Source organism: Bolinopsis microptera, chromosome 6 (genome assembly GCF_026151205.1).
Source record: "Bolinopsis microptera isolate Bmic1 chromosome 6, MBARI_Bmic_1.0, whole genome shotgun sequence".
Taxonomy (NCBI): domain Eukaryota; kingdom Metazoa; phylum Ctenophora; class Tentaculata; order Lobata; family Bolinopsidae; genus Bolinopsis; species Bolinopsis microptera.
Genome location: NC_087077.1, coordinates 15217907 through 15243999, shown reverse-complemented (window position 1 = coordinate 15243999; position 26093 = coordinate 15217907). Strand labels below are relative to the sequence as shown.

The following is a 26093-nucleotide window of genomic DNA, read 5'->3' as shown; positions in this document are numbered from 1 at the left end:
TAGATCTTTCATTGGCTCAATCACTGGAATCATTGGCTCTCCTAAAAACTTTTCTGTTTAAACTGCCCCTTCATGAACTTGAAAAACTTTATCGATAATTTATTTTTATCATTTTCTGTCATTAGACTTAGCGATGTATTTTAAAGCATATGCATACGTTACCAGTCCTTATCTTATTCAAGTACTTTTCTGGGATGTTTAGATTAAACACTGCTGAGTATAAGTTTTATCTTAAAAGTGGTGTTATTAAACTTCAATTTATTATCATTATGTTAAATGTTGGAACAGATTTTATGTATAATACTAATCAGGTTATTAATCAGTGCAAATTTAAAACTAATCAGCCTTCAACGACAATCCCCAGAACACAGTAGAGTTGTGTGATAAGACTTTTTGCAAGTCTAGTTAATTTTCCCTCATTTAAGTTTGCAAAAGATGTGTTATAATGTTCTCCGAATCTCCACAGCCCCATGTTAAAGTTGACGAACAGGAAAACTGAAAAGTACAACCTTTGTGTAAATTGTAACGTGTGTGAGTGTGTAACATTGAGCTTGATTGCACAGGATGGAATTAATTACATATTATGGAATTAATTACATATTATGCTAAGAATATATCAAAGTTTCTGCTTGCTAGAACTTAACATCCTACTGAAGTGGTCTGTAATACTGTAAAGTCAAACCTCTCTATACCGGGAAACGGTTGTGAGGTATAGAAATACCTGGTATAGAGGTTCACATGATCTGTAGCATATCATATTGTAACATGTCAAGCATCTCATAACATGTCAACTGTCAAGTACCTCATTATGGGACTTATCTTGGAAAACGTTCTAAAACATACTTAACGAACTTAACTGCTTGTATTGCATTGTGTTGTATAATGTATAGCGTTGAATTACAGCTGGATACAGGATATATAAGGATACAAAAGTGATAAGTACTTTATTGAATAGTGAATACACAATACACAGTATACACAATACACTACCACCAAATGCAATGTCAGCACTGAAAAATCACATTACTTTCGCGAAATATCAAAACATGGGCTAATTGGCCAAAAGACAAAAGTTTGGGGGAAAAGAAAAGGTCCGTTATATCGAGGTACCTGGTAAAGCGAATCACGGTAGAGGTTTTACTGAAAGCAACCTCAGATCGCATTAATCATGTATACATATTAAATACAGGTTGTCCAGCATATTTCCCTTTAGAATCTCTCTGTGGAAATATTAAACGGACACACAATCACTATTACACAAGAAGTGCCTATACTTCAATTGGTGAAAACGTGTTTTCAGACACTTTCAGTTTAAGTTAATCTGAACAACTGACATTTATTTCGAGTTGGGATATATTATGGATGTTGATTTTTGTAAAAGCTACCAGGTCATCATTTATAATGTAAAGTATATATGTTCAATTGAGGTTAATGTAGGGTTTTGCAACAAGCTACAGGGGGGGGGAGGGGGCCAAAAGTTAGTGCACATACGTTGGGTCTTATTATACCACCGCCGTGTTTTATATTTGAGACTTGTAACTTTGCAGATGGTATACTGTAATTACTCATTCGAGGATTCCGTCACCAAAATTTTCAAGGGCCAACATACTGCTTTAGGTCATGAAGTCAGGAATATGATCTGAAAAGATGGTGCAAAACGGATGTAAAATGACGAAGTTATCAAGCAATTTGTTTATCTTGTTAGCAAAATTAATTGGGTCATCAATAATTACCCATTCGCTAATCATATGACAGCTTGCTACGACACCGTAATTGGATCTCTGCACAATTAATGAGCATCTATTGTCAACTCAAACACCAGATCACACGTTATGAATAAACTCGTTAAGCTTCATTATATCTTGGTCATAGGGGACGCTAAAATTCTCATTTTTTCAGGACAAATGTAATTTGAATGGCCAATTACAATCCAATACAATTTGGCTTTATTCCGGTTATCCAAACTATCAAATAAATGCCAAAATTAACCTTCTCTTAAAAAATTAACGTGAATATTTTTCAATTTGACATATTCCTTGCATGAGTATTGAGTGGTGATAAATCATACCAGAAACAATTATTTCAATTGGGGACTCAGTGACTGAGCTATAAATGCCAACGTATGTGCACTGACTTTTAAACCCCCTCACCCCCCCCCCCCCCCCCCTGTATAAATATGTTGATACAACCAGCGTGAATTAAGTTGTCAGGGCATTGGGCACAAATATTTGTCTTCTTGAATACATCAGGAGTAAATTTGGGATATTAGCAGATGAAGGATCCTAAGTGATGCATTGACAGAATTTAAACTCCTAAATAAGTTACAGTATAATATTGGAACGATGTGGGAAGTTTCTGTTTCAAACCAATCATTTGCTATTTACTATTATTTTGTAAAAGTAGCAGCTCTTCTGGCAATACCTTCTCCTTGTTGATGCATCTAATGTTAATCTTATATACCATTTACAGGATGGCAGAAACTCCAGGAGGCTTTGTCTGACTTGATTTGTATTCCTCGTTTGAAGTTTATGTTTCTATCATCCACTAGTGTTACTGTCTCACTTTATTGAATTAAAAGTGATAGCAGGAAATGTCGGAAAATCAAGTGAACAGTAGTGGACCACCTATCCCTAAGTTAGGAGATTCTTATCTTTTGTTCAAGAAAGAAGTGAAATTGTGGTCGGCAACCACATTGATCGAAGAAAAGCGTCAAGCAGGATGTATTGTTTTTATGTTACCTCAGAAGGCTAAGTCTGAGGCAGTGGAAGTTCCACTTGAAGTATTACAAAATGGCAGAACAGACACAGTAGAAGGTGCTGAAGTAAAGACATCGGGATTAGACTGCCTCCTGGAGGTCCTTGATGGAATTTATCTTGAAGATTTGGCTAAGGAAAAGTTCAAGACTTATGACATGTTCAGAAAGTTAAGTCGGGAAGGAAGCCAAGATGTCAAGGAGTTTATTTCGTCATTCGAAAAAGTTGTAAAACGAATGGAAGAGCATGATATTAAGCTTCCACAACCTGTTCTAGCGTATGAATTACTTAGAAGTTGTAATGTTAGTGATTACAAGTATTCTGTTGCCATTACTATGTGTGGCGACTTAACATACACTAACATGAAAGAAACGATAAAGAAGATCACAACTATGAAAGATCCAGAAAGTTCACACCAGAGAATGATTGGTGTAGTTAAAGAAGACTCTACATTTTATACTGGTAACTCCTGTATTGAAAATCAGTTTAATATGTATGATGAATACGAAAATGAAAATGAAGTACTGAATGCTCAGGAAATGGAGCAGCATGCATATTACAGCCAAGGAAGAAGTGGCTATTCGGGAAGAGGATACCGGGGATATGGCTTTAGAAGAGGAAATGGTAGAGGAGCCAGAGGATACCGACAACAGAATCAACAGCAGGAAAGTCAACATCAGGTAGCTGCGGGTGTCAGAAGTGACAGAAAAATGAACCCAACAGACAAATATGGGCGGCATTTTACTTGTAATGTTTGCAAGTCGATTTACCACTTTTCTAGAGATTGTCCAGAACGCCGCAGAATAAACAAAAGTGGAAATCAGGTAACGAGTGAGAATGTAAATCTCTTTATGAATGCTCCTGCCCAAGAAGAGAACTCAAATGTTATGGACCAATTTACCAGTGACAACTTTGGGTTAGCAGTTCTTGACAGTGGATGCAACAAAACGGTTTGTGGAAAGGAATGGTTGAAAGTCTATCTTCAGTCGCTGTCTCCAGAAGATTTCGTTAAGGTGTGCTATGAAGAGAAACATGTATCGTTTAAATTTGGAGATAATGCACCATCAAAGTCAAGGACATGCTGCACATTCCCAGCCGTTGTATGTGACAAACAGGTGAACATTGTGGCACAAGTTGTTGATGATCAGATTCCATTACTGATTAGCAAACAGTCAATGAAAGATGCTAGAATGGTATTGGACTTTGGAGATGACACAGTGAAGGCTTTTGGTGTAAAGCAGAAAATCATCTTCAATGAATCAGGACACTGTAGCATCCCTCTGAGCAAGAATACTATCCATCAACAAGTCTGCTTATGTAAATCAGGAGAGGAAATTGTAAACCTGACCATGGAAAGTACTGACAAAAGAAAGATAGCGATTAAGCTACATAAGCAATTCGCCCATCCCCCACCTGAAAAGTTAAAGTCACTCTTAAGAACAGCAGGACAGCTTACCAAGGAAATTGCTCGAGAGATTGACACAGTATCGTCTAACTGTGATGTGTGCAAGAGATACAAGCGACCGAATAATCGTCCAGTAGTCTGTATGCCTTTAGCCAAAGACTTCAATGATACCGTTGCCATGGATATTAAGGTGTACGACAAGAATAAAAACATTTACATCCAGCACATGAGTTTTAATACTTTCAACACTACTATATAACAAATAATTTGAGGTATGACCAAAATGACCAACATGACAAAAATGTAATGTAATTGGAGGTATCAAATCTATTCAATCAACTTCAATCAACTTCAATCGACTTCAATCAATCTTTTTATCTACAACAAACTCAACCAACTCAACATCATGAACGATTCATTGGAAACATTTTTCGGCAAATTATTGATGGAATGTGATACAAAATGTAAAAACTGTTCAGATCTTGAAACTCGCGTGAAGTTTCTGGAGCGTAAAGTGTTCATTTTAGAGGAGATTGTTCAAACCTCACAAACAATAGCAGAGATTAATGAAACTATTTCGCCTCAAAGTGGAAACCAATCAATTGCTCAATACAAGTGTTTCGATGTATCAGTGCAAACGGACTCCAGCAACAATAACATTCAGTATGACAATGAATGTGAGGTACCAGAATCATTTTTGTTGATTGATGATGATGGCTATGTAGAAGCACCTCTATCAATTATTTCTAACAACATAGACATTTCAACCAGCGAGATTACAGACACTGGCTCAGTTATTCCAAGAAGTGGTGAATATTATGCAGGATTAGATTTAACACCTGTGTCAAGTTCAGACCTTACTACAGACTATGAAATCCCTGATATCGCCATCACACCTGTTGAACTTATTGAACAGGCACCATTCAGCAAATTTTCTGTTGAAATCTTATTTGAGGAATTAAAGTTCAGCCACCACTTCCATAACAGGAAATCAGTCTACTTTGGGAAACATCCTTACGTGTACAGTGGAGGAATGCATGACCCAAAGAAGATCCCCCAGGGATCTTACATGGCAAGTATATGTTCCTTTCTAGATGAGCTATTCCCAGAATACAACTACAACAGTGTTCTGGTCAATCTCTATGAATCTGGAGAGGAACATATGCCTGCTCATAGTGACAATGAAGAATTTATTGAAGAAGATTCGTACATTGTAACAGTGTCCCTTGGTGCTTCCAGGATGATGCAGTTGACTGAAATCAAAACAGGACAAGTGGTGACTTCCCTAATTTTAGAACATGGAGATGTATGTCTTATGTCCAAAAAGTCCCAACATCAATTCAACCATGAACTATGTCCCGATCCACTATGCACAGACAAAAGGATCAGTTTAACTTTTAGACTTATCAAACCAGTTGTCTGCAGTCAACCAAGAAAATCACCTTCTACAGCTAGTGGATATGTACCCTACAACGAAAGTGAATTTGAAGTCCACCATTCCAGAGTTATGAGTTCAGCCAAGTCAACTGCAGCGCCTCCTTCACCTGAACAGATCCCAAGTGACCTGCCAATTGATACCATCTACATCAGCAGCAGTATGTTCAGGGACCTCAACGGAACTCTACTAAGTTCGAGGAAGCAGAAAGCTAAGGTGTTCTTCTACCCTGGAGCGAACTCTGCTCAAATGTTAAATAGGCTGTTACATGATGAGGAGTTTAAAAAACTGGACAAAAAGGATGTAAAGCGTGTTTTCATACTAACAGGCACAAACTACGTAGATTCTGTCTGTAACAATTATATTTCTATGAAAAATGCAACAGAAGGAATTGATCAAATACTTAGTATACTTTGGGGAATGTTTATTGGAGCAAGAATTTCAGTTATAAATATTTTACCTAGGAACAGTTATAACAAAAATGAAGTTATCAACGAATTAAATAGGTTTATTTCTAACACCTGCTCTAGCCATGGGTTAAATTATATAGATTTAGAACGTACCAATAGACTATTTACCAGCCGAGTTACTGGAGTAAGGAAACAGGTATTTTTCAAAAAGGGAATAGATAATGTTCACCTTAATATCAAGGGAATCGCCAGGTTGGCGAAACATTTAAAATATTTATCCCACAATGAGCAAACTTAGTCTCTCCATTCAGATTGTAGAAAGTTCTGTAGTTAAATGAGTATTTGATACTTTTATCAAAGAATCACATTTTAAATTATTAAGTCACAAATAAATCAGCATGACATAAAACTAAATGTCATGAATTTTATTTAAATTGCTTGAAGAAGAAACGTATAGATTTGTCCTCCTTTTAACTTTATTATTACCACATTCGTACCTCAATAAACGATAATCTCTCTCTTGGTCTATGTAATATACAGGGTGGCCTGACTAATCTGGCAAAAACTCTCGAACTACAGGAGCTAATATTTCGCGAAAAGCTTGACATAATTGGAATTAATGAGACAAACCTTAAATCTGATATAGACACTAGTACACTTAACTTCCCCTTAAACTTTGATTTTATAAGGTGTGATAGACCTAACGATAGAGGAAGAGGAGGGTGTGGTATATTGATCAACCAAAATGTAAACCACAAATTACTCAATTTAGATATAACTTACTCTGATATTTCTAAAATCGAAGCTATATGGATACAACTCAAGGATGCCAATCTTTACATTTGCTGCTTCTACAGATCACAAAACTTTTGTCACCTAGATACTTTCCTTGATTATATGACTGAATGTATGATGAAACTTCAAGGTAAGAAAGTAATATGGATTGGCGATGTTAATGTTAACCAAAACTCTTTATCTGATCTAGATTATAAAAAGTTAGATATAACAATGAAGCTCTTTGGAATGATACAGACTGTTACAGGAATTACTAGAGTTGCAAACTTAGATGGTAGGATAACGCAGAGCACAATAGATGTTGTCATGACTAACTGTTACTCTAATTTCATAGAGTGTAAAGTACTTGATGATAGAATAGGAGATCACCAAGCTCTCAAATGTGTTCTCGACTTTAAAGTAAGTAAAGCTAGTAAATTCCAGAAGGTTCTTATCAGAGACCACTCCTTAAACAATCTGAAAGCCTTAAGCTATTTTCTGGGATCCTGCAGCAACTACAGTAATATTCTAAGCTGTACTAATGTAGACCATGCCCTAGATGGACTTAATCATCACATCCAGGAATCGTATGATAATTACTGTCCACCTAAACAGATAAAATGTAATAGTAACTTTCTCTGTAATCCCTCTAAAGAACTGTTGGCAGAAATACGGAAGAAGAAGATGCTTTTCAGAAAGTATAAAAAGTGTTTAGGACAATTAAACAAATTCAAGTGTAATTGTATTAATGGAATATGTAAATGCAGAAAAAGTGAACTACATAAGAAATGCTCTACTTCGTGGGATAACTATCGTCCCCAAAGAAACTATGTGACAAAATTATCCAAAGAAAACAGACGTACAAATATTGTTCAGGACCTTACTGTGAAAAGTGCAAAAAACGATTTAAAAGGCATTTGGAAAACTATCAAACATGCTTCAAACTTACCTGGAAAAATAAGTAGCTCTTCCCCAAGCAACTTAAATGTTAACGGAGTTAACCTGCATTTTGCCACAGTTGGTACAATAATACAAGAATCGATTAAGGAAAAGGATTCAGACGACTTCCTAGAATATATGCCGCCTCCAACAGAGTGTAAACTCTCTGTATTCGAAGAGGTGACTGTTGAACAAGTAAAAGAATATATACTCAGTATACCATCAGATAAATCGATTAACGATATCATGCCCATTAAAATATATAAGTATATTATTCCCCAAATCATCGATCCAGTAGCTCATATTATAAACCTTAGTATGAAAAGTGGAACAATGCCGTTGGCATGTAAAATTGCATCAGTCACTCCAATTCTTAAAACTGGTGACCCTAATGATCCAAATAACTACCGGCCAATATCCATACTCCCCCTACTTGGAAAATGCATAGAATATTTTGTTAACCAACAGCTTACAGAGTATGTTGAAACAAATAAACTGCTTACCAACCATCAGTATGGTTTTAGAAAAGATCATTCCACCACTTTTCTAATGCTTAATCTATTTGATAAAATATTTACGTCTAAGGAATCACAGAAGAAACCTGCAATTGTATTCTTAGATATCAAAAAGGCCTTTGACACAGTAAGCCATAATATTTTATTAAAAAAACTTAAGTATTATGGAGTTGATGGCTTTGTCATAAAGTGGTTCAAAAGCTACCTTGGGGACAGAACGCAACACACCAAAATACGTGGTAATGTAAGCACATCACTCCCTGTTAAAACAGGTGTGCCACAGGGTAGCATATTAGGACCAATTCTATTTAGTTTATTCATAAATGATCTCAGTAGAAATTGCACACAATCTACTGTTTACTTATTTGCAGATGATAGTGCACTATATTTTGATAACATTTCCCGAGGCATATATGAGAATGTAATTAAGGATATGAAAATTGTGTATGAATGGCTTAGAATCAACAAGCTAGGACTAAATGCTGCAAAATCTTCATTCATTGTATTTGATAGATCACCTAATCTGGACACGTTGTCAATCCCTCTGGATTTGGAAAAAGAATGCCTATTTATAGAAGAAACTAAATCTCAAAAATATTTAGGTCTCATGATAGACAATTTATTGAACTTTCAAGACCATATTGATTATGTGAAATCAAAAATTGCTAAAAGAATAGGGGCATTATACAGGTCGAAAAATCTTCTTCCACTGAAATATAGAAAAATGTTTGTAAATGCTCTTATGCTCCCCCAATTTGACTACCTGGATATAATATGGTGTAGGGCTGCCAAAACCAAACTTAATTCTCTTGATATATTATACAAGAAAGTAGCAAAAATTGCTCTGGATGTTCATTGGCAGGAACCATCAGTAAATGTATATCGAAATATGAAGTGGTTACCCTTACACTTAAGAAGACAACTCCATCTATCAACGTATATGTATAAAATTCTTAATGAGGCTGCACCATCATCATTCACAGATAAATTTTCTTATGTATCCGGAGGATCACGTGATGCTGAGAGGTGCAACCTTTATATTCACAAATCCAGAACACACAAAACCTTTACATATTTAGGTGCAAAATGTTGGAATACAATTCCAGAGAACATAAGGACTATAGAATGTAGTGTAAAATTCTCACAATGTATGAAATCTAAATTTATGTCAGATGTAATTCAAGGAGTCTCATCCTATGAAATAAACAATAGTTTCGACTATTTCTACACTCTAGCTATGTGACAACTGAAACAAATTTTATGGTGCTGGAGTTTTTGTCGGGTGGAAAGGCCCCCTGCGTTATATATGACCTAGGTTTTTCCAGAAATATAGAACTTTAAACATCTCCTTTATTCGTTCCCATTTGTTATCATTGCCAATCTATTATTGTTCTATACTTCTCTGTATATAACTGTAAATAACATTACTAATGTAATCCCAAAGTGGGCATCTATGTAATCTTAATTGTTACCTTCATGCCCACAGTTCACTGTTAAATCATATCTTATTTTATCACTCATTAATTTATTACTCATTATGTTTTACATACTATATCCTTATGTCCCTAGAAGGGTGTTCTGCTAACAGTTTTCGACTGACTTGAATGTCCTGCACAGCAGATTGAAGCTTCTTAAATTATTTTTATTCTTATTGTATTGCTGTGTAAATTTGATTCTAATTCTAATTCTAATGATTGACCATAAAACCAGATTCTCTGCTGCAAAAGTTATCAGGTCAAAAGACAAGGAAACCATTGTGGAAAGTGTCTTTACACACTGGATCAACACTTTTGGACCACCGAAGAAGTTCATGAGTGACAATGGAGGGGAATATGTTAACAAAAGTTTTGTTGACCTCTGTGAGAAATTCAACGTTCATATCATCACTACTGGAGCTGAAGCACCTTGGAGCAATGCCCTTGTAGAACGGCACCATGCCCTTTTGTCTAACAGTATGATAAAGATCATGGAAGATACTAAATGCTCAGTTGAAGTTGCTTTAGCATGGGCCTGTCATGCCAAGAACACTTTGGCAAATGTAAATGGTTTCTCGCCATATCAGTTAATCTTTGGCAAAAATCCATCTCTCACTTCTATTGATGATCCCTATGTTAGTCCAACGATTGTTGAAGATGAGAGTCCAAGTGAAACTGTTGCCAAGAACATCTCTGCCATCTACAGTGCTCGAAAAAGAATGATGGAAAGCGAAGCTAGTGAGATGATCAGACGAGCCATTAGATCAAAAACTAGAGAAGTGTACACTGATGAGATACAGTCGGGTGATATGGTATACTACAAAAGAAATGATGATAAGCGATGGCGAGGACCAGGAACAGTTATAGGTGTGGACAAGAAAGTTGTAGTTGTAAGACATGGTGGGTATATTGTTCGATGCCACCGGATTCATGTTGTCAACGTAAATGAACTGTACTCAAAAGATGTTTCCGAAGTAAGTGGGACCGATCCACCAGATGAGCCTAATCCCACTGTTGAAGAATTTTACAATGCAACTCAAATGCTGAAAAATGATGTTCTGTTGAACGCTTTCGATATTGCTCCTGCTGAAGAGGATGATAATAATACTGTAAGCACAGATAATATACCACAAAGCAACGAAACTAATGTAGAGGAATCAATGTCTACAAAGGAGCAGAAGTTCTGCAAAGCTAAGTCAAAGTATGAGAAGAAGAAGGTCAGTATCGAAGTGTTAAACACTGACCCCTATAAGTCACAGAAGACTGACGAAATCGAAAAATGGAAGCAAAACAATGTGTATGAAGAGGTTGAGGCTCACGAAGTAGATGATCAGTTTGTCCCCATTTCGACAAGGTGGGTCACAAATGACAATGGTCATAAGAAAAAGGCCCGTTTGGTAGCTCGAGGTTTTGAGGAAATTCCTCTTGATAGTACCGAAAGAGTCAGTCCTACTTGTCGAAAAGAATCTCTAAGACTTCTATTCACAGTAGCAGCATCAATGAAGTGGCCTATTCATTCTCTTGATATAACCTCAGCATTTCTACAAGGTAAACCAATTGAGCGACTAGTTTATCTTACCCCTCCAAAGGAATGCTATAAACCAGGAATACTGTGGAAGCTGAACAAATGTGTTTATGGACTGTCAGATGCTGCAAAGATGTGGTACAGAAATGTAAAAGACCACAGTGAACAAGCTGGTTTAAGGAAATCTCATTTAATCATCATTCACATATGGCCATTTATACACAGAAGAAAGAAGATTTATAAAGATCTACAGAAGAAGCATTTCTAAACAGCTGCCAACGCCTAACGAATAAGTTCTCCTGCTACATGTTCTGGTATCCGTGAAGATCGCCTAATAAAGCCGGATACCGTGAAGAAACAGAAAGAAAAACTAAAAGAGGACTGATGTTAATCTTATATACCATTTACAGGATGGCAGAAACTCCAGGAGGCTTTGTCTGACTTGATTTGTATTCCTCGTTTGAAGTTTATGTTTCTATCATCCACTAGTGTTACTGTCTCACTTTATTGAATTAAAATCTAATGTTTTCAACAGTTTACACAGAGATCAGGTTCTTGCAACAACCTGCCCACTGTTTCACCAGTTCCTAAAAAACATCAATCAAAGCTCTTTATCTGATATCTTTGGTTAGGAGATTATACAATCTTGTAACCTATACAGATACAATCAGTTTTAATACTTTCAACACTACTATATAACAAATAATTTGAGGTATGACACGAGGAGAAACGGCACGAAAACGAAATGTCAAGAAAAGTCCAGAGAAAACTGGTGCTACAGCAGAAACGGATGTAACTGAAGATGAAGGAGACCGTAGTTGTGAATGCAGAAGGTATATCGCAGAGGAGTTTTCATTAGCTTGTGCAACCTGTGATATGTACTGGCATTATTGCTGTGTTGGACTGACAGGTCTGACACAAGAAGAAGGCGACCATCTGTCTAACTGGCGTTGTCAGAATTGTTTTATATCACCTTACATAAAAAGCAAAAGGACTCAGACCTCGAACCCTGATAATGAAGAAACAAAAATACTACGGAATGTTATTAGGCAGGAACTTGAGGCTCTTACACCTTGTATCAGAGGGGTTGTTGAAAACGCAGTGAACGAGAACATTCCAACTAACTTTGAGTCTGAAAAACCTAAAGAAATATCAAAGATAGTGAACCAGGCTTTCCAGTCCTTCGCTGATGTTACTGCAAATAGTCAGAAGAAAGTTATGGAAGAAATGAGCCTACAGCAAGCTTCACAAAGTGTTGTCAGTAAAGTTCAGACAAAGATGCACACTGATGCATATGAGCGAAATTTAAGGAAGCTCAATCTGTGTGTTTTGAATGTACCAGAGAGCAAGAAAGCTAACTCCAAGTTACGCCAGGAAGAGGACTCGAAGTTCTGCAAGGAGACACTAAAGATTGAAAAAAGTGACTTTATCAGTTGCCATCGTGCAGGTAAAGTGGATCCAGGTAAGCCAGACTCCTGTCGGCCATTGATCATCCAGACAGCTGACGAGGAGTCAGTTAACTATTATTCCAACCATGGCAAGGGCTGGAAAGAGTCATCATACTGGATAAATCTGGATCTCTGCAGAGCAGACCGAGAGATCCGTTTTTTAGCCAGAGAAGAGAGGAAGAAGAGGCGGGAAGAAGCAGAGAAGGAAAAGACAGAGAAAAAGGTGGAGAAGAAGTAAATAGCAGTGATAAAGAATGTAGTCAGCCCATGAATATTTTTTATACTAATGCTAATGGACTATTTAATAAAATTGATGAACTTAAATGTATTCTATCAGTTTATAAATCCATTCATGTAATCTGCATTACAGAAACTCATTTTAATAGTGATATTTTAGATGCTGAAATTTTTATTGAAGGTTTTAGTATGTTTAGAAAAGACAGAGATTTTAAAATCGATAACTCCACTAGCAACATAAGTGGAGGTGGAGGTTCTATTATTTATATTAAAAACAGTTGCAATGCTTCATTAGTGAGCTCATTTTTAATAAGTTATAACAAAGAGGTTATTGATGATATGGAAATTAGCAGTTCTGATATCAAGAAGCAGCTTTTAAAGCTTAATGTTTTTAAGAGTTCTGGTCCGGATGGCGTTCATCCAAAGTTGTTGAAATCCTTAGCATACGATGAAAAGTTTGTTGAAGCTGTAACTAAATTATTTGTTAAGTGTTCAGAAACAGGAGTCCTGCCTGACATTTGGAAGACAGCATCTGTTGTAGCATTGTTCAAAAAGGGTGTTAAATCTGATCCCTTAAATTATAGACCTGTCTCATTAACTTGTATTTTGTGCAAAGTGTATGAAAAGTTGTTGAGGGCACATTTATTAACATTTTTAGAAGAACGAATTTCAAAACATCAGCATGGATTTGTGAAGGGTAAATCTTGTCTATCTAATCTCTTAGAGACATTTGATAATATTCTTGATATTTTAGACGAAGGTGCTCCTGTCGATCTTTTGTATTTTGATTTTAGTAAAGCTTTTGACACAGTCCCCCACTTTAGACTTCTATCTAAATTGGAGGGGTTTGGGGTCAAGGGAAAAGTTTTAGATGTTATAAAAGACTTTCTGACAGACAGAACCATGAGGGTTTGTGTAGAAGGACAATGGTCTGAGGTGAAACACGTGTTATCTGGTGTTCCCCAGGGGTCAGTATTGGGTCCTTTGCTATTTATTCTTTATATAAACGATTTACCTGACAATGTTAAAAATAAGATTAAATTATTTGCAGATGATCTCAAGTTAGTTTGTAATGCAGCTAACCATAGAAGTGTATCTGATGATACTTTAGAACTCGAAATTTGGGAGAGTATTTGGCACTTAAACTTCAATCCTGCCAAGTGTAAAGTAGTCCATATTAATTTGAATAATAATCCTAACTCGAATTATATTGTAAATGGAGTAGAACTAGAAGTATCTGCACAGGAAAAAGATTTGGGGGTTATTACCCATAGCTCCTTGCTTTGGAATGAACAGATAAAAGCATGTATTTCTAAAGCAAATCGTATGATCTGCTGGATTGTAAGGAACTTAGTTATTAGAGAAAAGGTTGTAATGATAGCTATTTATAAAGCTTTGATAAGACCTCATCTTGAGTATTGTGTCCAATTGTGGAATCCAGTTGCGGCTCATGGAAGTTGGGGGACTGTTTTGGAGCTGGAGAGCGTCCAGAGGCGGTTTACCCGTCTTATTGATGAGGTGGGTACTCTTCCATACAGCTGCAGACTGGATATCCTCAATTTGACAACGCTGGCAGAGCGGCGAATACGTGGGGACCTTATCGAAGCTTTTAAAGTAACTAGTGGTTTGACTGAATATGGATCGGGTTTGTTCAGAATGAGCAGATCTGGTCTTAATCTAGTTTCAACCAATAGGTGTAATAAGAGTGTAACTAAAGTTAAGAATCTCCAGTCTTCTTTTCTTCCGGAGCGAGTCATTCCTTACTGGAACAAACTCCCTTCAGATGTCAAGAACTGCTCGACAGTTTTAAGCTTTAAAGTTAGATTGGAAGGATTTAAGAAAGAAATGATTTCTAAAAACAGTGTAAATGATTTTTATTTTTGGAATGTTTCGAATGAAGTTTTAGGGAAAATTGAAGGACCCAGTTATTTAAGCAATAAGGAGACACATAATGAATATCTTTGGTTTCATCCTTTTGTGGCAAAGAAGCGTTTCATAAATCTTTATTCCACTGGGAAGTATTAATGAATTATTTATAGATAATGTATTAGATTTTATTAATTAATAAAATTGAATTTGATAAATTATTAATGTTGATGGAAAAATATATTTATTTAAATTATTTTTTTATTTAGTGCAATGATATTTTGTAGACACTTGTGATGATGTTATGTCATAATCTTTACTTACTTATACTTACTTACTTACTAATCATGGTTAAGTACGCTGATGGGAGCTTTGCCTATGGGAGCTTCATCCATCTTCTCCAATGCAATGGTGGAATAGACTATTTGAAAATTGGTCCTTGGTATGTCTATCGTACCAATGCTGAGAAGACAATTTTGTTAGTCAAGAATGCTGAAGACCTTTTTAATGGGAGCAGTCCTGAGTGAGTGTCACGAGATACTTAGGTTTCATAAATAGTGTAAGAAAATGGCTGGCATAGAAATTGTATCGACTGCTACTATAAATTATGATAATGCGCATATGATTGATGAGTATACGGGTTACTTCATAATTAGCAAACAAGAACAAAGAACTACAGAAAAGACGAACCGAGGTCCGAGAATACAAAATACTCATCCCTCCAGTTATAAATGAGTATTGCCAAATAATACAATACAGCGCTCGATTTATACAGTCTATAATATGCGCGCGGCGCGATTTCAATATAACATAGGCGAAATTCAACATTTTAAATTATTAAATAAAATATACACAGTTACAATTTTGTCTGTTAAATGAAATGCATTTACGACATTAAGTCAAACGATGATCAACTAACTACAAATTTAAAAATTCAAATTATAAACGTAAATATATATATTTGTAATTTTAAAAAAACTTGCCAAATATTTTGTTGTGCCGCGCGGTGCTGCACTTGGTCAGAATTATAAAAAATATTAAATTACATTCAGTAAGCGATATTTTGACCAATTTGTGTTTAAGGATTTTTAATTTTGGCTCAAAAAAAATTTGGTGACCGTGTTTTGAATTCCTTCACCATTTTTAAGCACTTGATGTTAAGTATAACAGGAGGAATGGCATTTGAGGCTTCACAATTACAAAACACAAAGCTAGGTACTTACTAACTGTGATGTTGGATGTGATGTCATTTGTCAGATGCAGACTGCAAAAAGGTCGGAAGTGTTTAATGGTGAATGAACTGCATGTTGTACTTGTTGTGATGTGAATTTATGGAAGGTGGACATCTGCATCAAATATGACAGGCTCATCGATGCACAGAAGTTTCACACAACCTCATCCCTGCCCCTATAATGGAGTAGAGCCTATTGTGTTTTGAAACTTGTGTGTACTATATATTTAATTGTTAAAGTTTAAAAATATTGGTAGCAATGTATTGTGCTCTGCCAAATGCAATACTTAATTTGATTGTGCTCTGCCACTTGCATCACTTGATTTAATTGAATGTACACATTGTTTGAATGACCTTTTACTATATTTCAATTTTATTTTTAGTTTTTAGTTGACCATTTTATAACATAATTTTATATAAGTTATGAAGGGTTTTGTTTTCTACTCTAGTTTTAAAATTTATAACGTTTCTATTTATTTATTTGTTGACATAAGTTTACTTTCAGGTGTCCAAACTTATAGTTAGACAATTACGATTGCTGAATTTATTTATGTATGTTGTTCGAATTATAAAAATAAAAATATATATATATTTATTTTGGGCACTGGTTCGTGAACCTCTCAAAATTTCGACAATGGCCCTTAATTTGTTGGCCAAATGGCTACCGTGAAATCAAGTTCCACAATAAATTTAGGCTGAACCTGCCTGCTTAAACCATTCATAAATCTACAGAGAAGAAAGATTTCTATGAAGAGAGGTATTTCATCCTGAGAAAGAATTCTTTTTCCTACTAGCCTTCAATCTTCATAACATCTGGATTCTGGAGGTGTGGAATTGCTGTGCGTCATATTTTAATCACCAGAAGAAAGAAATGTTAAGTCAGGACACAAATCACATCAAAACATCATTCGGGTTCGACCTGCTACGTAGCACATTATTGCATGTCACCTACATTTGTACAAGCAAATTTGTCAGATATTTTACTGTAAATGTTATACAATTTGCTGAGGGGATCCACAGTTCAAGCAGGAAGTTGATTCATTGTTTCCATGAGCCACTATGTTTTGTTCTACTTGCTGTCTCTGCTATATTATTACTCTTCCCGTCTATTGGCCTTGATTTAGCCATTTTGTATCTCACTCATGTTATGTAAGTTCTAAAAAGCGTCATTGTGCCATGTGATTTGTTGCAATGTACTGCAAAGAAGAGATGAAATTGAAACCTTGACATCTAGTTTTATTAAGTCGTTTCATTATTTTGATATGGATTGTGTACATTCACTTAAAAAAATTCACTGAATAAAAATGTCACTAATTTTTTGTATTCTTTGACCTCCAATAAACCTTATCTTTTGCAAAATGTGGTAAAAAGCAGCTTATTCTATAAAAAAAAAACCATGGTATTTTGTTTATAGCATGGTCCAGAATAACGATACATATTACACATTGGATGGATGACATGTCATTGAGTGAAACGAGTTTTTAAATCACTTCGACTATTGTAGAAGAATCTTTTTCATTACACCCCCTTAATTTTATGGAATATTAAATATATTTTGAAGTTTAAAAACCTACCCAACTTATACCTTTCACTATTACAATAAGAATGGACCTATTCTAGAATACTTCTCTATTGTAGAAGTATATTTTTTTATTAATTTTATAGAGTATTAAATATATTTTGATGTTTAAAAACCTACCCAACTTATACCTTTCTCTATTACAATAAGAATGGACTTATTCTAGAATACTTCTCTATTGTAGAAGTATATTTTTTATTAATTTTATAGAATATTAAATATATCTTGATGTTTAAAAACCTACCCAACTTATACCTTTCTCTATTACAATAAGAATGGACTTATTCTAGAATACTTCTCTATTGTAGAAGTATATTTTTTATTAATTTTATAGAATATTAAATATATCTTGATGTTTAAAACCTACCCAACTTATACCTTTCACTATTACAATAAGAATGGACTTATTCTAGAATACTTCTCTATTGTAGAAGTATATTTTTTATTAATTTTATAGAATATTAAATATATCTTGATGTTTAAAACCTACCCAACTTATACATTTCTCTATTACAATAAGAATGGACTTATTCTAGAATGACAAAAGCTCGTAGACTGCGGTTGTATGGCCCTAAATCTCGCCTGGAGAGGTTTCTAACGTGGAAGAAAGGCCCACTTACCACAGAGCGCATAGCAATATTCCTCATCATCGCCCTCTGTTACATCAATGCTCAGATGATACTTGCTATTTACAATGAGAACAACTACATCGAGCAGGAAGAGAACCTGCCTCATATAGGTAAAGTTTAATTATTCAAAGAATTTGAATTCTCAGTGCAAGTACGATTTTCCTTTTCAGAGAAATTCAAAAACATCTTATTCCTAAGAATATTTAACTTAAAAAGCAAATATGTTCCCTTAAAATAAATAATTCAATTTTTTTGGAGCAGTGAAATTATCTTTGAAACAGAGCATTTTCATATGATAGCATTTTCATATTGTGTAATTTAGTTGACGTAAACTTACTCTTCAGATCTAGGATTTGATGTGAACCCCATAGCACAACATGAAGCTGACCAGCAAGCAGGTAAAGTAAACAGCGCACAAGAAGCTGCAGGTCCACCTGTACTGAGTGAGGAACTAGCTACTCACGTGGAGGGGGATGTAGTGATTACAGATCTCTGCCCTACTCTGGTTCAGTGCCCTGACAATCATGTTCACATCTACGCTGAGTCTGGTCCTAGGAAAGCTAAAGTTTGCTTGAATGGAAAAGAGGTATGCCTACAGTTTATGGCATGTTTTAAATAGATTTTAGTATAGATTACGTATAAGCTCTATGATCATTAAAATTTAAATGAAAAGTTCTGCTTTTCTGTACTCCATAAAGCAACTTCATTGATAAAATGTCACCTGAAAACACACCCTGAATCAGGTGCTGCCTGCTTGGAAGACAGGTAGAGGAATAAACCTGGTCGTGATAAACTCAGAGCGTGGTACTGCTGGCAGTGTGCATAGCTTCGACACTTATCAGAACCCTGGTATGTATTTTAGAATTTATACTTTTTTAGAGGTATGCCTAAAGTTTATGGCATGTTTTTAAATACATTTTAGTATCTATCTATAGATAAGCTCTATGTTCTGCTTTTCTGTACTCCTGGTATGTATTGAATTATAAAATACACTAAGAAGAAAGAATACATTGTATTCCTTGTTCATAGTGTATTTTAGAATTTATACTTTATTTTTAGTTTTCTATAACTTTCTAGATAATATTAGGATGTCAGTAGGACGTGAATATATACCAATAATATCTTGTCATTTTCAATGTTTGTACAGTACATATTGTATAATCTACACGAAGGAAGCTTCTCCTCACTCCTAAGTTGAACCGTTAGTCACAAGACATTTATACATACACTAGACAGGACAGTCAGATCAGTAAATGTTGTATAATTAGTCCTTGTAATACACAGCCAATTAGTCTTACACTAACGGAAGAGATTGGCTCCCCACTTAAGGGGGCATACACCAAAACAGTGGTTTGTGCCGTCCAGACCAAATGACCTCATAGGCAGTTCAGTGACCTTCTAGCGCACCGTTTCCACACCAAAAAAAAATATTTTGAGGATACCCATTTTTGTAATCGAGCATTTCCTGGTTAGAGTGGAATTTTCGGAAAAACACAATTTGTTTCGTGGAGAGGCTATAAGTTAATCATTTCTTGCGGTATCGGGTTGAAATTTTGCTCGCCGTCTATTCACATCTATTTCAAAGTGTGTGTAAAATCTTGATATCGTATCTAAAAAGGCTGGTGTGTTATAAATTTTTAAAGTTAACAAAAGTCAAAAAGTTGAAATTGTCCTTTTCAGACTTATTTTAACCAAAAAGTCAGTCAGGGAAGATCGGATTGATTTGATGGTTGACATAAACTTGTTCTCTGAATTCTGGCGCAGTTTTTGATGCCCTCTAAAATGTTTTTCCTCGTTTGTGTTCAGATCTATTAGACTTCAAAGCCAAACAACAAATTTGGGCACATTTTTCGTTTTAAATATTTACTAATTTTTCTAAAATTTTGATAGGAATGTGCTAGTGACTTTTGGAAGGGTGCAAAATAACTGCAACTAGCACATTTATATATGAGTTATGAACAACAAAACACCCTAAAATGCTTCCCTTTGAAGTTATTGGAGAAAATGTGATTTTTTATCTGCAAAGCCAAAAAATCACATTTTCTCCCATAACTTTAAAGGGAAGCATTTTAGGGTGTTTTGTTGTTCATACCTCATATATAAATGTGCTAGTTGCGGTTATTTTGCACCCTTCACAAAGTCACTAGCACATTCCTATCAAAACTTTAGAAAAATCAGTAAATATTTAAAATGAAATATGTGCCTAAATTTGTTGTTTGGCTTTGAAGTCCAATAGATCTGAACACAAATGAGGAGAAACATTTTAGAGGGCATCAAAAACTGCGCCAGAATTCAGAGAACAAGTTTATGTCAACCATCAAATCAATCCGATCTTCCCTGACTGACTTTTTGGTTAAAATAAGTCTGAAAAGGACAATTTCAACTTTTTGACTTTTGTTAACTTTAAAAATTTATAACACACCAGCCTTTTTAGATACGATATCAAGATTTTACACACACCTTGAAATAGATGTGAATAGACGGCGAGCAAAATTTCAACCCGATACCGCAAGAAATGATTAACTTATAGCCTCTCCACGAAACAAATTGTGTTTTTCCGAAAATTCCACTCTAACCAGGAAATGCTCGATTACAAAAATGGGTATCCTCAAAATATTTTTTTTTGGTGTGGAAACGGTGCGCTAGAAGGTCACTGAACTGCCTATGAGGTCATTTGGTCTGGACAGATTTGGTGTATGCCCCCTTAAGTTACTTAATCGGTGTAGCAGGTTAATTTCCAATACTCTGTGATCATTCCCCCAGTAACTAACCAATACACAGTTTATTTGGCTGTGTCAGTACACAACCATCATAATTATATGTATAGTCTGCTATTTTGTCATTATCATTATCATTATAGGTGGGCGTGACTAAGAAACTTGATATAAAGCAATGTCAAGCAATCTTAGAAACGTTCTAGAATTAACAGTTGGAATGAAGGTTCCTTATTGTCAATACATTCAGCCAATAACAATCCATAATATACTACTAATAATAATGTACTATGTTCCAAGTGTCATATGAGGCGTGTTTCATAATGTATTTCGATTTTCGTGTATCGTGTATACTATACACTGCATATAGTTCCGGAAGGGAAATGTGCAGATTGTACAGTGTACCTATAAAAATCAACTGTCGATTTCCATGTTTGCCGGAACTGTCTAATATTTCACAAAAATTTCAGGGACGGACATGGTGGATATCCTAAAGAATCTGAACGACGACCGTTTTGTAGTGATGGTAGCACAAGACGAAGCGAGTACAGCACTGAATAACGAAGCTAAACAAACAATAGAGCAACTCGGCAGTACCCTGATTTACGACCTAGGCTGGAGATACAGCTGGGTCTTTATTGGACAGGTTGGAATAACCTCAATATCACCCTACGAGGCGATGAAGTCTTCACTTGACACTTCCTCCTGGCCTGACCCTGTTGCTATATCCCAGTGTATTCCCAACAAGATAGATGATGATGAAGTGCTGGCAGCCTCTCATAAAGAGTTCTGTGCTACATATGATAACTACGGAGAGTTTTGTAAGAAGACATGGGCAATACCTGACCCTGTGGTTAACACAGGGGGACACTTCGTTACTAGCACCTTCCCTATCGCTATTATAGCCGGGGATAGGGGATCTTATCTCCGACAAGTTTTATCTGGTTTCTTCAAAGCACCCGGGTTTGTGGCTGAGAACGTGGTAGTGTTTCAGGATGGTTACGATCTGGAGACGTTCGCTGTTGCCAGACAGTTTGGAATAAGACTGGTGAGGTTCCCTAAAACTGATTCTAAAAATCACAAAGAAGACACATTCAATCAAGCTGACCATATCGCTACAAACTACAAGCGCTCACTCGACGTCCTCTGGGCAATGCATCCTGATAAAGAGTTTGTTTTTATCATGGAAGATGATCTGATCGTTAGTCCTGACTTCTTCGATTATTTCAGCCAGTTAGTTCCAGTTTTGCGTTCAGATAAAACTCTGTTCAGTGCAAGTGCTTGGAATGATAACGGTTATGGACACTCCGCTAAGGACTCCACGATGATTTATCGCACAGATTTCTTCCCTGGGCTTGGCTGGTTACTATCCAGGAAGTTCTGGCTGGAAGTCGTTGAACCTTCCTGGCCGGCATGTTGTCAAGGATACAGCTGGGATCTATTCATGAGGGATGTGTTAAAAGGGCGTGGTCTAGATACGCTCTACCCGGATGTTTCTAGAACTTATCACATTGGTAAAACTGGAGCGAACGTCTACAACCAGTTCTTCAATGGTTATTTTAGAGAACATGTGCTAGCAAAGGATTCGCATTATCAGCTGCAAGGTTTAGATAAGCTAGGTCCTAAAACCTACAGTGAGCTTTTATCCGACCTTATATCACGGGCTAAACCGGTCGATCACACTGAAAATCCTTGTGATCAACATTTTATAACTGAAGGAGAGGACTTACTAGTTCTCTACTACTATCAGAGAGATTCCAGAGAAACTAAGCAAGCACTGGCTATTGCTGGGTGTCTTAATTTGTGGAATGTAGACAAGGTTCGAGGAATGTTTAATGGGGTTTTGAGGACCCATTTTAGAGGGAATAGACTATTGATTGTCGGCAGTATGACTAAGTATGGTAAACAGTTTATGCCGAAAGAAATTCCGCCAATACGGATTGCTAAATATAAAGATGAAATAGATAATGGCCTATAGGTAATAGGTATTTGCTAATTTTAGAATTTATTATTTGTAAGTTTGAGTTATTTTGTGTTTACGTTTTAAAGTATTTTATTGTATTAATGTCTGACATTTTGAATTTCTTTGACCGCTTTGACAATTTTGTTACAATTTCCGTAGTATTTAAGATGTATAAAATATTACGATTAACAAAGAAATTTCATAATATATAATTCAGAATTTCATACTCTGTGAAGATTGGCTTTTATTTTCCCTTCACTGATCTCCTGTACCAACTCTGTTAATCAACTAACTCATTTCATTTTCAATAATGATGTTTCTCGATTGCCAATTCTTCAATTTAGACTTTAACTTCATCCTTGTGTAAATTTAATGATTATTAATGATAATGTGGGTCCCAGGTTACTTAATAAACATGGGTAACTATAAGAATCTAGCTGCAATGTACCCAGATTCCTATAACTACTTCGTTGTGTTGTGAAGGTGACGCCCTTCTACATTTTACAAGTGTTTGACAAGATGTTTTGTACTTTTTTTAAATTGGCACTCAACAAAACAAATATGATACTCGTTATATACATTGAACATCTGACCACTTTGAACGAGAATTATTATAATAAAAAAGATAAAAATAACCTACCTCACAGAGCTCACTGTTGTAGCCTCACCGCAAGGAGGGTTAGCTCAGTATTTTTTTAAATGTAGAGCTGCTTGTCACTTAGGTCCAGGATCATTATAGTATATATAGAGCCGGACTTCTAGGCAAGGTGTTTGGTTGTGGGACACAGTCAACTAAGTAAGGTTGAGAGACCTGAAAACTCCCTAGAGAGATATCCACTGTCTGTAGCTCAGTAACTGTCTTGATAACTGGTGTGTAGTTAGACCTTGTAATATACAGGTACTTAGTCGTACTGCACGTGGCGTATGTTCAGTGTATTATGTACATAATGAGCAATTAATTAATCATTATGTTATTATGGCAGTGATGTTCCGGAAATCATCAGCTAATTTGCACTGTCTAGAGTCTGCACACACAAACTTACTAACTACAAATGTTGTGGAGAGTTGGGTGTTGGCCTGTAAAGTATACACAATCCACATGTTACATGTACAGTGTACAGTGTACAGTGTACAGTGTACAGTGTACAGTGTACAGTGTACAGTTTACAGTGTACAGTTTAAAGTGTACAGTGTACAGTGTATACTCCTCTCTTACCATGACAGGGTGTTGCTTGAAACTAAGAAGTGCAATTACATATCATAGTGTCCTGATTGAGTGTCAGTAGTTTGACAGAATTTGACTGCATCCTTATGAACTGCCTATATAATATGCAATATGCAGAGTGAATAATCTGTATTGTTTTAGTGTTTATTTCGTATACATACTGTATAACGTGATGTAAAATGCACCGAAGTGCAGTGTAACGTATGTTTTGTTTATAAGGCATAAACAAACATGTTGCACTGCGTTCTATATACAGTAAAATCCCGATTTACGGCAAACCCCGATTTACCGCAAACCCCGATTTACCGCAAACCCCGATTTACCGCGACCATCTTATTTCCCCCAAATAGGGCATTATAGATAACATGCATAATGTAAACAAACAAAACCCCGATTCACCGCGGATGTTTCCTTTCCCCCAAACTCCGCGGTAAATCGGGGTTTTACTGTATTGAATTCAAATTAGAAATTATAGAACTTCTGGTTGTAAGCAGTTTCCGAGATGCTCGAACAGGCGGTGTGGCTATTCCATGTGGAATTTCAGTTACATTCCTCATCAAATGTCACCCTTGATGTTTCACTTAAAAGTGATTTAGGCTAAACAATCCCTCCTCATTTCGCGTCGTGCTTATTTTGATAATATTTGATCACGCCGAATGCTTTTGTACTACATAATCTCGCGCGCGATGATCATTCAAGTAAGCTAAGCTAGCTAGCTAAGTAGCGCGCGCAGCTATTAGCTAGCTAGCTAGCGCGCAAGAAAACGTATTTGAGCCATAAATATGGCGGAATTTTCCAAAACCCACCACTTTATCCTAGTCATAATATTCCCGAGTAAGGTACATATAATACTGATGAATCCTAAAAGCACGAATAGGACTGAATAGGACGAAACACTGTGGTCTGTGTCTATGGATATATATAATCTCTACTATAATATAATGAGCGTACAGCTGTTGATCAGAACACCGAACAGTAGATGTATTTATAAATATAGACGTGAGCATTATTATTACTAGCAGGACCCCGTATAACCCTAAAATGGTGTCAAGACTCAAAAGACTAGAATAATGATTACCTAGATTTAATCCGGGTTTTTGATACCACCTAGGGGTCCAAATTTTAGGCTCTAATATAAAATTCTTGGAGGACTTCGACGCGCCGCGCGAACTAGCATTCTTGCTTCGCAACGTCGATTCCTATTCCTTGGCAAATTTTTTATTTTTTCATGCTGATTTAGAGGCCATTAAAGCATTTGACCCAGTCAAAAAGGTTTCAGTTGTATATCTTTTACGGTTTTTGCGGAAAGTCTTAACGGGTGATACTCGTAAAATATCTGTTCCATATATTCGTCGACGAGTCCAACTCGGCGCGCGTCCTGGTAGGTTGTAAACCTACAAGGAAAGTCGCGTTAAAGTTGATGCCGTGGTGTCAGTAAAATGGTACGGACGGATATATCCATATATTATATCGACTCGCGCACGAGTTTTCAACCTTAGACATGACCCTTATGTCATGTTATGTTAATGATCGCACTGCGTCTGAGCATTGAGCATACAGTATTAATTATCCTAGTAAGGCTCCCCCTTATAGCGTATTGATGAAGTTAGCTCGAACTCGAACCCTGATCCATTTATATTTCAATTATAGTCAGGCCTCAACAATACATACAACGGTTTTAATATTATTACATGGTTACTTTAGGATTGAATTAATATTGTTATTAAAATGCTCATTGTAGCTAGAGAACGAGTTGAAAAAGTCACGGGACAGTCGAGTGTAGAGTGATTAATCATCATCCATATTTTGATCTGCCTCCTGTCCGTGTTTTATGGGCTGTCTCAGAGAGATCCCTTGATGTTCCAGAACCATCTCTGGTGTAAAATCTGGACTCTCCTCTGGAAGTTCTTAACTCGAGCTTCAGTTCACATTGTCGCAGTTCAAAGCGTAATTAGAGCGTATCCTGTTTG

The 26093-nt window shown here is 36.1% G+C and overlaps 1 protein-coding gene across 3 annotated transcripts; it reads left to right on the top strand.

Annotated features, from left to right (window-relative positions):
• Positions 1–4386: 4386 nt before the first annotated feature.
• Positions 4387–23480, top strand: LOC134816354 (protein O-linked-mannose beta-1,2-N-acetylglucosaminyltransferase 1-like). 3 transcript variants are annotated; one of them, XM_063825164.1, is made up of 5 exons: positions 4387–4430; positions 18129–18331; positions 18566–18807; positions 18965–19070; positions 21406–23480. In XM_063825164.1, exons 2-5 carry the CDS (start codon positions 18130–18132, stop codon positions 22911–22913), a joined length of 2058 nt encoding a protein of 685 aa, XP_063681234.1. In that variant the 5' UTR covers positions 4387–4430; position 18129; the 3' UTR covers positions 22914–23480. The 3 variants fall into 3 exon arrangements, with proteins under 3 accessions (XP_063681234.1, XP_063681235.1, XP_063681236.1); XM_063825165.1 differs by having other exon boundaries at positions 18113–18331; positions 21406–23447; XM_063825166.1 differs by lacking the exon at positions 4387–4430 and adding an exon at positions 11926–11943 and having other exon boundaries at positions 21406–23447.
• The last annotated feature ends 2613 nt before the right edge of the window (positions 23481–26093 follow it).